This window comes from Motacilla alba, chromosome 1 (assembly GCF_015832195.1).
Source record: "Motacilla alba alba isolate MOTALB_02 chromosome 1, Motacilla_alba_V1.0_pri, whole genome shotgun sequence".
Classification (NCBI taxonomy): Eukaryota; Metazoa; Chordata; class Aves; order Passeriformes; family Motacillidae; genus Motacilla; species Motacilla alba.
The window spans coordinates 6,933,282-6,945,816 of NC_052016.1; the positions used below are offsets into that span (position 1 = coordinate 6,933,282).

Consider the following 12,535-nt stretch of genomic DNA (forward strand, 5'->3'; position numbering starts at 1 on the left):
CTTACCACATAAATCTGTAGAAGCAATATTCAAAAAGTATGTTATTCCTAAGTAGCTGGTGATCAGATTTTTAAACTGCTTTTTAGACTTAGCCTTTTCATTCTCATAAAAACTTATATTTTAAAAAAAAAGAAAACGCAGAAATGTTTTTAGGACAGAAGAGGATTTAGGAGAAATATGAGTATCTTAAGTTCAGTAGACCTTAGGGACTCTACTGCTGTTTTTTCCTACACATATCAGTCAAACTCCTGCTTTTCCCTGTGCCTGTCATTCTGACTGCCTCATCCTTCGTTGCTCTACATGTGATTTGACAGGTTCAGTTCAGTGAATAAGTATTGATAAACAAACAGAAAAAAAGAAGCCACTTATAACCTTAATATTCCTTCTGTACTAAAATATTTTGTATTTTCAGACACAACCAGACCTCCAAAGAAAGATGAAGAAAATGGCAAAAATTACTACTTTGTATCACATGACCAAATGATGCAGGATATATCAAACAATGAATATTTGGAATATGGCAGCCATGAGGATGCAATGTATGGGACAAAACTGGAAACAATACGAAAGATCCATGAGCAGGGACTAATTGCAATACTTGATGTAGAACCTCAGGTAACTAATTAGAAGTGTATAAAAATGGGACTCATCACAAATCCTTCAACCTTGTTTCATTGAAATGTTTTTATTGATTGCACACTAGGTAAGTGCTGCATAAAGTGATGTGAAACAAAAGTCCTTGGACCACCAGGATATCAATCTGTGGAATTCTGGTAATCATATGGTTAGAAGAACACAGAGGAGAAAGAAAAACCTGGCTCTGAAAAAACACTAATAGTTTATTTATTCGTTGTAGAAAATCTGTGGAAAATTCTGATACATTTCCTTTGAAACATCTGTGTAGTCATTACTTTCAATTCACAAGGATCTGTTTATATATTTTGTTAAGTGAAACAGCATGAATATAGACAATTGTGGTGTTCATTTTATTCTAGCAGATGGAAGGAAATGGGAGGAAAGACAAAATTGTGACCGGGGTTATCTACTTAAATTTGCTGACTTACTTCTTCTTTGTGAATGGAATCAGGAAGTTCAGATTTTTCTAAGAATTTCACAACAGAAATGAGATACCTGACTAAATTATTTAAGAGAGTTCAGAGTATGATGGTGTGGTGGTGTTCTTAAAAATAAAATCCTACATTTAACAGCTTTCAGGGAGAGCATCATTTATACTTAGTTCAAATGGAGCAGCTGTTAACAGCAAACTCTCTTGATAAACTTTTTCAGTATGCATTATTCAAGACCTGTACAATTCTCAGAAGAGATTTTAATCTTTGTTGGAATATATTTACATTTGGTAACAGCTGCCTTTGAAAGCCACATTTCCTCCAGCTCATGTCCAGCTTCCTCATTCATCCATCTCAGCTCATTGAGGCCACCCTGTCTGTGAATTTCTTCCTGGTTGTCTTTCACCCCTTGCCTCTTCTCCCTTGGGCACTCTTAGGGATTTTCTTGCATTTCACTTCTGGGGTTTGTCTCCTGTTTGGAGCAGGTTGGCAGAGGTGATTCCTCTTGGTGGCTTTCAAGCAGCAGAGATGAAAACCTTTTAGCTCTAGGAGAGGGTGGATTATGAGGGTTTGTTTTTTTTGGTTTCTTCAAAAAGAAAAAGCTTTGGAGAAGACAGGAAATTGAAAGAGCGAACCCAGAGTGACCTTCAGCAGTCTGACTTTATCTTGTCCATCCCTTTGAGTTCAGCTGAGGTGTTTAACCCACTGTCCTGCACTTCATTCCAGCCCAAGTCTGTGACAGAGTGTCACATATGGCAGCTCTGTGTCACTCAGTTCATTAAGGCAACTCTTTAATGAGAACTCTTCTCTTTTGCACGGATTTGGTTCAGGAGATTGGAGCTGTATTTATTCCATTCAGTGCTATGCTCAATTTTTAAACTTCAAACTTCTCACATCACATTTTCTTTTTTTTTTAATAATAATTTTATAATAATAAAATTTATACTCTAATCAGTATTCTAAAACACAGATGGCTCTTTTCCTTATTTATGGCATAACTGATTTTTTTGACATGGCATTTCATCAGTCAGTTTAAATGTAAACAGAATTCCACAGTCTTTGAGACTGTGTGGGGAGAGACACTCTGAAAATGCTAAAGCTTTTTCTGTCTCATAAACTCACTTTATTTAAGGATAAATACATGTTTTGACCACCAAAAATATAAAATAATATAAGAAGTTAGGTGTCTGTATTACTAAGGTCTTGACTCCAATTCAGTTAAAACAAATCCAGCATTAGTAGATCATGAATTTGTGTCTTTTGCTTGTGTGACTAAACTTACTTCACATTGATTGTTGGAGATTTCCTCTAAAGTATCTGATTTTTTTCCCCTAGGCATTGAAGGTCCTGAGAACTGCAGAGTTTGCTCCTTTTGTTGTTTTTATTGCTGCACCTACGATTACCCCAGGCATTAATGAGGTATGGCACATTGCAGTCTGATGTCCTGGCAGAGACAGAATTAAGGATGAGGTTCAAATGTGCAAATCGGACTCTTCAGTTGTTTCCTTGTCTGTAAATGAAGAGGCAGAAAAATAATTGAATAACAGCTTTATTAAGTTGATTGACATACATTTATTGTTTATGAACCAGTAATTCAAAATGTGGGCTTCAAGAGGAGGGATCCATGTGCTGTATGCTAAAAGTACATATTCTTACATTTCATTCCCTGCTCCAGCTCAAAGATCCATTTCCAAACCATTGGCACAAATTACTCAATTGTGAGTTGCAATGCCAGCACTGATCCCACCTTTACCTTTACCATTTCTCCTGCACAGCAAATATGTATCAGAAATAGGCTTGTTCATTTTGACAGCTGTCCTCTAAGAACTGGAATCTTTGACCCCAGGAGTAATTGCTTGTGGAATGATGCTAAGGATTCATGGAGGTCCACATCATCCATTTCCTACTTAGTTTTATAGGGTATCTGCTCTGCAGATTGCTGCTGATTTCAAGGATACCAAGCAGTTCTGGATTTAGCTGACAGTAACACAAAACTCCATTTTCACAAACACTTTATTTGCTCAGTCTTCCTTAAACCATAATGTTAAAGTAGTTCATCTATTGGATTTGATCATGAATCTGTTCCAGATATCCTAGATGTCTCCTTGATCATCAAAACACAAAGTCAGAAGCCGTGTCACTAGAGCAGGTTTCTGTAGAAATGTAATTAATATATCATAAGCATGAAGCTGTGACATCACTGCAGAGGCTTGCAGGAGAGGAAGGAGCCAGACAAGCACGTTTAAATGCAAATAACCTGAATGATTATTCAAATCAAAAGTGGAAAGTGAAGAATTTTGGCCTCAAGCTGGAATTTTACTGACAGCTGAGGCATTCTGCTAGTTCACTATGATGCTTTGGTGAGCTGCTTTAGCTCTAAATTGGAGTTTTGTCAGTTTTTAAGCACCAGTGCTAGAACAAGCAGTGAAAGAGGGACAGGAGGGGAAAGATGGCTCTGTTCACTTTCACAGCATTAAGTGATGTCATTTCACTGTGTCTTAGGGACCCACACCCTAATGGTACAACCCAGGAGTGTGAAAACAAAGATCTCTCATCACAGCACAACTTGCCATGTTAGTGAAGTGACACTTCGTGTAACTGCTGGCGTGATGCTGTGAATCAGAACAATCTGGATAAAATGCTAGAATTTTGTCCTCTACACTGAATTTTCCTTTGTGTAAACAAACAGCATTGCATCAGATACCCTGTAAAATTACACAGATGCTCAGACTTGTTGCCTCCGTACCTGCCTCAGCTCCCACGTAGTCTTTCCTTGGCCTCACTCATCTGCCAGTGGTACTTAAATTTTAATCTTCCAGTTAGGATGTAATAGAGATAAACTTGGGACAGTTCATGTGAGAGAGAAAATGTTTTCCCTTATACACTGGGAAGAGAAGAGAAATGTGCCTTTTACAGTAGTGGGGGGAAAGCACTTCATGCCAAAGGATTAGTAGAAGTAAAATATTGTGTTTGTGCTGTAAAACCTGTTGTAAGCTCCTGTGACAAAAGTCTCTGTGCCTGCAGGGTTTCACCCAGGCACATGAATTGCTGAGCCAACGCCACACTTACAAAACATGCTGATTTATTAATCAATTAAAGCTAAGGAAAGGGAGGGGCAGGCAATGGTAATAGCAACAGCCCTTACCCAAACACAGGATTCTGTTTTCCAAGGTTTTCTGGGCAGATAAGCAAAGTGTGTCTGTGTGTGCAAGCCTGCAGGGCAGCAAACAAGGGTGAGGAGTGTGTGTTTCCTATTTCCCATTCATGCTTCCTTTTTGAAAGGTTCATTTGCATAATGAGTGTCCCTTTCTGTTGATCCTCTTGCCCTGCCTTGTTTTATTTTATTTGCACTTTTTGAGAACACTTCTGTAATGACTGTCCTTTTTTTCCCCTCCCCATGTTTTCTTAAAATTCATCTTATGCTTTTCTTTTCATTTTCCTGCATTCGTTCTAATTGTAATAGCTGCCAAAATGGTGCAGAAAACTGCCTGTAAGTACCAGCTAGGGGCTCACGAGGTAGTCCTGGTTATTGCAGTAGTTCTAGAATGTAGATATGCTTGTTCCCATTCAACTTCAACTTTTGCCATTGGAGTCAGAATTTAATATAATAATGACTTCTGATATCTGCACTAAAATTATCTGCTGGTGAAAAGAGAGGCTGTGAAGTAAAAAACCTACTCTTACAGATGTACATCTGAGCTTTGTGGTAAAACCAGTGCAGAGACCTGATCCTAACAGTGTCTCTCTTGAGACACTTTATCCTGTCAAAGACCACACAAAATGTCTCAGTGATCGAGGCCCACACAGCAAGAGTCAGGAGACAAAATATTGTCCTTTCCAGTGGATATAGCAATGCACCCTGAGCAGTCCTGCAAAGCACAAGACCAATGTAAATCATATGGGGAATCTCCCAGAATGCCCCCACCTGTCTAATCACAGAGGAAGCTTGAATCTGATGGTTGTTGTGCTAAAACAGAGGAGAGAGTGCATCAGAAAACCTTGGGGTAGTTCCTCTTTCCTCCAGCTATTCCTACCTCCTTTGCCCACACAGCAGCAAAGAGATGACAAGGCTCCATTTGTTTGATGTAAACCTTATTGAGCCAAATTCTTCTTTAGTTGTGCTTCCTCCCTTCCTACAGCCAAAGAATAAAAGGAATTTTTCTTAGGAAGTGTGGAGCCCACCAGCTGTTTAAATTGTGAATTTCTTTCTGTTGAAGCAAAACTGGCAAAAGCCTGATGGTGTTTCCACATTGTCCACAGTCTTAGAAGGGAATATTAGTAATTTTTTGGGCTGGGCTTTGACTGCCACCAGTGGCAGCTGTTGTTCTATTTACTTCCAGGCTAAAAAAACCCAGCCCTCAGAGAGTGAAGATGCCACTGGTGGCCTTCATGTACATGGGGTATTTCATGGATAAAGCCACGTTTAACTCCTTTCAGCTCTGGTGGAAAAGGAGAGATTATGAAAGTGAATTGAATTAGGAAGAAAAAGTCTGATCCAATAATGGACACACTGCAAGTAGACCCACATAAAATTCCTATTGCACAAGAGCTGAGGGAAGGAGGAAATGCAGATGTTGTGCTCCCAAATGTTAATTTCTGAAGTTGTGGCCATTCATTTGTCTGCAGCTCACTGAACATTTTGATTCATATCTTCTTTCTTGATGCTATTGAGAGCACAACTGCTGAAGAATTTCCTTCTTGGAACATAAGCTGGGATGTTCAGTATGCAAAATTTAATTAAGACATTTTAGAGAAATTGAGAGGAACTTACTACAGCAAATACTTTGATTACAGCTAGCTTCAAAGATGAATTTTGGTATTTAAGTCTTGCAGACTCAGAGAAAACAGCCAAGTCTGACATGTACAAATAGATGCTCTATCACAGGTAAAAGTTAGTCCCAAAATAAAAATCAAGAGCTTTGATCTCTTTTCCTTTTGCTGAGGAAAGTTTGAACCTATTTGAAGCTTATTGCAATGGCCTATCCCAAACTTACTACTGCCCATTAAAGCATATGAAAGAAGTAATGGTTTATATTTCCAGCAGGCTGGGAAATTTAGATATTCCAAAATAAAGACCACTTTGATCCCTGTAGAGTTGGATCTAGGAGAAGCTAAGTCAGAAGAATACTGAAATTGAATGAATTTTTGAAACACTTAGTTTTGTGGAACCTGTGTGTGCAAGGTAAACTTTACCAGCTTGCTTTTTTTAAGATGAGATAGCTGTAAGATTTTCAGATTTTCATTGTCAGTCACAGTAAGATAGATGCTGTAGTGAGAAAAGTCCAGATCTGTAGGTAAAAGTAACATTGATGGGAAATCTGAACGATAATTCAAAATCTGCATGAGGACTTAACAGTTCTAGGGCTTCCAGGGGCTTCTCAGGTACTTTTAGCCCTGTGTCATGACATCAAAACTCTTTTCCAGGTGCAGTATGATTTGGACAAGACAGACTAAAAATACAGAATTAACCTCAGCTAGATACATTTAAAGCATTGAAAATAGTCTGCATGACAAGTTACTGACCTTCCTTTGTAGGTTAATTTAAGCAGGAAAGGTTTGATGCTCAGCTGATACAAATCGATGTCTCTCTTGGGATCTCTGAGAAGTTGGAAGTTCACCTAACTGGGGTTCTGGCTTAAAGACACTGGGCCATATGAATTATTCCACAAAAATATTTAATACTAGTGTTGATCCACATTGATCTCTTTATTAATAGCATAAATTTAATTTGGAAACACTGGGATTTTCTACGGAAGTTCCAGGAGTTGCTGGTGGTGCATAATGGCCCATACAGGGAACATCCCTTGTACAGAAGTGCATGGGAGGAGTGTTTGCCTGACTTGGAAGGAAATTTGTAATAATTTTCAAGGGAAGACAACCACACCACACAGCCCCCTCCCCATTTGAGGCTGCAGCTTCAGGAGAGAAGCAGAACTGTAACTCTGGCAGAGAACTTCTCCTCCAGAAGTGGCTGGTTTCATTGCTGCAGGGAAGGAGAACTGTCTCCTAGCAGGTTGTTTCCTTGAGGGGACCTGAAAGCTGTTGTTCCACAGCCTCTTGCCACTGTAATTACAAATACTTGGGAAGCTGAAACAGAAAAAAATAAAGGTGGGGGTCATCTTAACAGCTGGATAAAAAATCTGTTTCCAGAATAACTTGTAGTGACAAAGCTGTGGGCACTGTGTCTGTACTTCTGCAGCCTAGAACTCTGTTTAGCAAAGTGTATCCCAGCTGATTGATCAAGTAGAGTCAGCCTATGGATAATCCACCCCAAACCTGTGGGACAGGAAAGACTTGATTGCTTTCCTGTGGCTATTTCAAGGTTCCTGAAAACAGCAAATGGGTTTGTTGGGGTTTTTTTAATTCGTAAGGAAATTTGCAGGAAGAGAATTCAAACTTACAATTGCTGCAGAGCCCTGGGCAGAAGCCTTTTGCACGCAGCTCCCTCAGGCAGGCAGAGCTCACTAACAAGGCTAGAATTAAGGAGGAGGTTTTTCACAGAAAGAGTGGTCAAATACTGGAATCATCTGCCCAGGGAGGTGGTGGAGTCACCATCCCTGGATGTGTTTAAAAAAAGACTGGATGTGGCACTTGGTGCCATGATCTAGTTGAGGTCTTGGAACATGGGTTGGACTCAATGATCTTAAAGGTCTCTTCCAACCTAGAAATTCTGTGATTCTGTGAGCAAAGGTCTGATGTCCAGGCTGCCTGGTTCATCTCCAGGATCTCCCACTGAGAGGGGCTGGAAATGCCCTGCTCTGAGCTAGAAACCACAGAGCAGTGATGCGGAGTGAGAACTTCCTTATCAGTAAACTGTCATTAAAGGAAGCAGACCCAGAGGATTGGTGTGGAACAGAAAACATTACCAAAAGTGGGAACAGCTGATTCCCGACGGCCTCTCCCCCTCCTCCTGTTTCTCAGGTTCTCGCTGGGACAAAGGCCCAATAGCTCTTACTCGTGCACCAGGTCTGATTTACTCACATGTGGTCTCCATTGCTGCTTTTCCAAGCTTCCATCCTCTACCTTGCTTTTTTAACTCTAGAGCTGTGTTTTGTCTCCAAGTGCGTCAATAACCGAGTGCTGTTTGAGTGTCAGCTCCAGAGGGAACTGTGCCCTTTCTCCCGTCTGATTCCCATAGCTGTAGGAGGGAGAGCTAAAGCACCTGCACTCCCTGAGGCCTTTTTGCCCATTTCCCTCTCAGTTGAGAAGCTTCATGGGAGAGCACGAAACAATCCCAACTTTTGTTTTCTCCCGTTTTGTCTCCCGGCCGCCGCACAGGATGAATCCCTTCAGCGCCTGCAGAAGGAGTCTGAAATCTTACAGAGAACATATGCACACTACTTTGACCTAACAATTATCAACAATGAGATTGATGAAACCATCAGGCACCTGGAGGAAGCCATCGAGCTCGTGTGTACAGCCTCCCAGTGGGTCCCGGTCTCCTGGGTCTACTAGACCAGGAACGAGAGAATTGAGGAGAAAAAAAAAAAAATCTGTCATTACTGGGAACCACCTCATACATGGAAAACCTCTTCGTTATTGACCTTGTGTCAACAGGTCTTGGCCCCTAGAGACTACCTAGATGTAGTGTGACCTAAAATATAATTATTGTCATGTCCGAATAGATAGGAGGAGGGGGAAAAAAAGATGAAACACTAATTTAAAGAGACAGTATCTTTTTTTTAATCATTTCTCCTAAACTTTAATAAAATGTATCTTTAAATATATGTACTATTCAGTCTTTTGGAATGTTATATTTTTGGAAATCATAGCTTTTTATTTCAAGGGCCCCTAAAAACTGCACAAAATAGATGCTGCTTTCTATAATCTATTTTAATAGTAATAATAATATGATTCTGTTACCTTAACTTGGGGGTGGAACACTACATTCTTTTTAGAGTCTGATTTTATGGATTGGAATACTTTGCTTTCCTTTATTTATTTGAAGTAATTAGCCTAGTGGTTACAAAACAAATTCATAAATTTTAAAGGCCTTTTTTTTTTCTCATGCTTTTTTTTTTTTTTCCTCTTCTAGGATAGTAATTTTAAGTACTTTTGTGTAACATCCAGATAATGTGATACTGTCTCTTTGAAGAACTCTGTAAAAGTTTTAGAAATTTGAAATTGGGTCTTGACTCTTAATGCATGTGGACAGTCGCAAGCGTTCATGCCGTTGGTGTATCTGTGTTGATAAAACCTGTAATCTACAGCAAAGTACATTCCGTTCATGGGAACACGTACCCAAGGGAATAAAGCAAAATATTATTCTGACTAAGTTGTAAACCTATGCACATCCCTTGCATTTTGGGCAACTTTCTAAAAAAAAAGAAAAAAAAAAAAGAAAAACTGATTTTTATTAATAATAATCATGTAGTGAAATGTGTTTGTAATTTTGTCTCAATTTAATTTGTTGTAAGGTGGGAGGGGGCAATTACTGGTTTCACCATTTCAGATCTGTGTTGTCTGAGAGTATTAACGTTTTAATTAAGTTGAAGCAAAGAAATGCTGATTTTTAATATGTATGTAATTGTTTAAAGATGCACACATTTTAAAAGAAAATACTGTGCAATGAAGAAACCAGTTTAGACATTGCTATAAACTGACTATTCCAAAAGACTCATCTACAACAGCCCTGTAAATTCCTTTAAAAAATGGTAATTGACTCTACAGTCTGACCAATTTTTTTTTATTTTAAATATACTTCCTTTTATGTGTTCAACAATTAAATGCTTTTGGGTCCTTCATTTCATCACAGGGAGTTTCAAGAGCAAATCAGTGACTCGTGCAGTGAGGGAAAGTGTCTTTAAGGGAAGCCTTTGTAGGGACACAGGCTGCAGTCTGTCCCGGGGACTCTGCTCCTCCTGGATCAGCGCAGGCTTCCTTCCACAAAGCTGGAATTAGGGCAGAGCCAACTAAGAAGGTGTAACCATGGATGGACCTGGCACTTCATTTTCCTTCTTCGTGCCCTTGCTGGCCCACATGATTTGCATTTTCTCTGGAAATGGTTAAAGGCAGCAGGCATTGCCACCTCTTTTTAGGTGTCGGAAGCACACCGTTCCTTAAAGTGACTTCTCCTCAAAGTTTGGTTGGCTGTGCTGTTGTATAGTATGAATTGTAGTGTTTATATTTAATGATAGTGATGCAGGATTTTTCCTCACAGTGGAACTTGCAGCTGGAGTCGGTCTGTGGGCTGTTCCAGTTGTTTGGGACCATTGCACACGCAATCAGAAAAGGGGTCTCAAGGTTGAATCTTTCTCACAAGGGTAATCCTATTGCTAATTTTCTCCCGCCTACTCCTTCTACAGGTTGGGTGGTCAAATCTGTTTACAATTCTTGTAAAATCCACAGCTGAAATCTCAGTCTGGCTGTGCCTCCTCCCACCCAGCCAGGGCAGGCAAAGGTGTTTATTTCCTCCAGCATCCACAGAAGGGAAATTCATCCATCACTTTACCCCACCTGCTGAATGCCCTGAGTGCCACAGCTGGAATCACAGTTCTGTGGCTGCATCCCAAAACAAGAGCTGTACCTGAGTCCCCTGAGTTTGTAGTTTTGTGGGAAGTAGTGGATGAGAGAGTCAGCGTGGGCCTCACGTGGAGGGAAACAAGGAACTGTCAGAGTTGTAGGTGCTCATCTGTTCTGGGTTTAGCCCCACAAGGAGGGGATGGTGCAAACTGTGACCTGTTTAGTGAGTAAGAGGTAATTTTTCAAGTGGTTGTGTTGTTTAGTCCTGGTGAACCGTAGCTGGTGTCCTGTAGGCAGCTTTGGCAGTGGTGGGTCCACACTGGCTGAGCTCGTGGAAGTGACAGGTTCATTCACTCAGAACTACCTCTTTTCCCAGCAAAGCACAAAAGATGGGAAGACCTACTGAAAATCAAGCAGTGGAGTGTTTCTGATGTTAGAAATACAAACTTCTCTGGTGAGCATTGGTGTCTGACTTCAGTGACACGTTTTTCATCTCTAATGTTTATGGCATTAAACAGGTAAAGTAATTTTGATAATTCAAGTATAGTCCATCTTAAATGTTTTAACTATGCCTTTGACTCTGTTAATGTGAATTTCTTGGAGTTCTGTGTATCCAGCTCGTAAGGAAAGAAATCTCACAAGGCCCATGAGGGTGCTTCTGCCTTATCTAGATGAAAATAAGTAGTGATTTGATGTAACTTTTTCTCCTCTTAAGTGGAACTACCATTCAGTTAATGCTACACAGTAGAAAGATTGACCTGGAGAGCTTTGTTTCTTTTATTCTCACTGTATAACCTTTTATCAAGAGACAAAAACTGTAAAGCACACACTTAGCATCCTGTCTTGCCTCCTCTTTACCACAGTCTGTTTTCCTTGTAGGAGCCTTCAGTAGCAAAAGATTAAATTGGAAACCCTGCCTAGGCTTTTAAGTTCAGCAGATCCACAGCACACAGTGAGCTCCATGAGCAGATTTCAGCACAGTCCCAGACAGAGCAAGCCCAGGACTCCTCAGTCTGTCCAATCCTCCCACCCTGCTCAAACCCTTCTGAACGTTTCTGTTGTTTGTGTGGTACATAGAGGGCAAAATTCTGCAGAAACCGAGCTGGAAGCTTCACCTGCGTGGGGAAGGCTCGTGCAGGTGCAAAGCTGATGTTACAGTTTGGTGTTTTTTTCAGTCTCCAAGTGGAGAAGGGTCCTCCTGGTACTGTAAATATCACTGCATAATTTGGAGCACCACATGGACTTCTCTAAATTTATGCTGAATGTGACCTCAGAAGCAGCCCTGGGATTGGGAAGAAACAAATGTTTCTGTTTGCCCCTTTTATACTTTATTTTTGTACAGGGGCTCATAGATTTGTAAAGAAAACTTGATCTTATCAGTATGCTGCCTCTCAGTCTGACTGATGCCTGTGATTTCAAGGTGTTAAGTTGGTCCAATAAATGTTCATTAACCTCTGCTTCCATTTACCTAATAAAAGTACACTAGGTTACTCAGTGTCTCAGAGTGGTAAGATTATTGCCTAGTTTAGACTCTGGCCACTGCCAGATGGACATTCTTAAGCTCATCACAAAAAAAACCCCAAATTTTCCCACGTGTTTTAGCAGTGGTTTTCTTTTTATATGGTTTGGTCAAGAACCATGCTATGCCACTCACCTCTAAAAGAAAATATCACTACCTCAGACACTTCATGAAGAAGGTTACTCTGTTGACTTTGAAAACACAACAAAGATGAGGTGTTGCAACCTGAGCAGCATTGGGCTGGTGTGTACACTCCAAAAACGGGGTAGTAGAGCCACTAGGAAAAGTTAAAGCACAGATTAACCAGTATTTGTTCCATTTTTATTCTTTCCTATAAGGAAATTATTTCAGAGTGCTGTTACTTAAAGAAATACTTGGAGATGCCAACAGAGCTTCCAGAGGTGCTTTGCAAATCTGCATTGAAATCCTAGATGCAAACAGTTCTGGCCCCTTTCTCTTCCACTGCAGATAGTATTCAACAACTTCA

At 40.2% G+C, this 12,535-nt stretch overlaps 1 protein-coding gene across 17 annotated transcripts in view; it reads left to right on the plus strand.

The window, feature by feature from the left end:
• Positions 1–12,024, plus strand: part of CASK (calcium/calmodulin dependent serine protein kinase) — a 191,271-nt gene extending 179,247 nt beyond the window's left edge. For 9 of the 17 annotated variants that reach the window (XM_038145469.1, XM_038145488.1, XM_038145504.1 and 6 more), the window contains 3 exons: positions 413–615; positions 2,403–2,486; positions 8,346–12,024. In XM_038145469.1, the coding sequence (XP_038001397.1) occupies positions 413–615; positions 2,403–2,486; positions 8,346–8,522 (464 nt within the window). In that variant the 3' untranslated portion in view covers positions 8,523–12,024. Of the gene's footprint in view, positions 1–412; positions 616–2,402; positions 2,487–4,530; positions 4,558–8,345 lie in introns of all 17 variants that reach the window. The other 8 variants (XM_038145443.1, XM_038145453.1, XM_038145479.1 and 5 more) reach the window with 1 other exon arrangement.
• Positions 12,025–12,535: the final 511 nt, after the last annotated feature.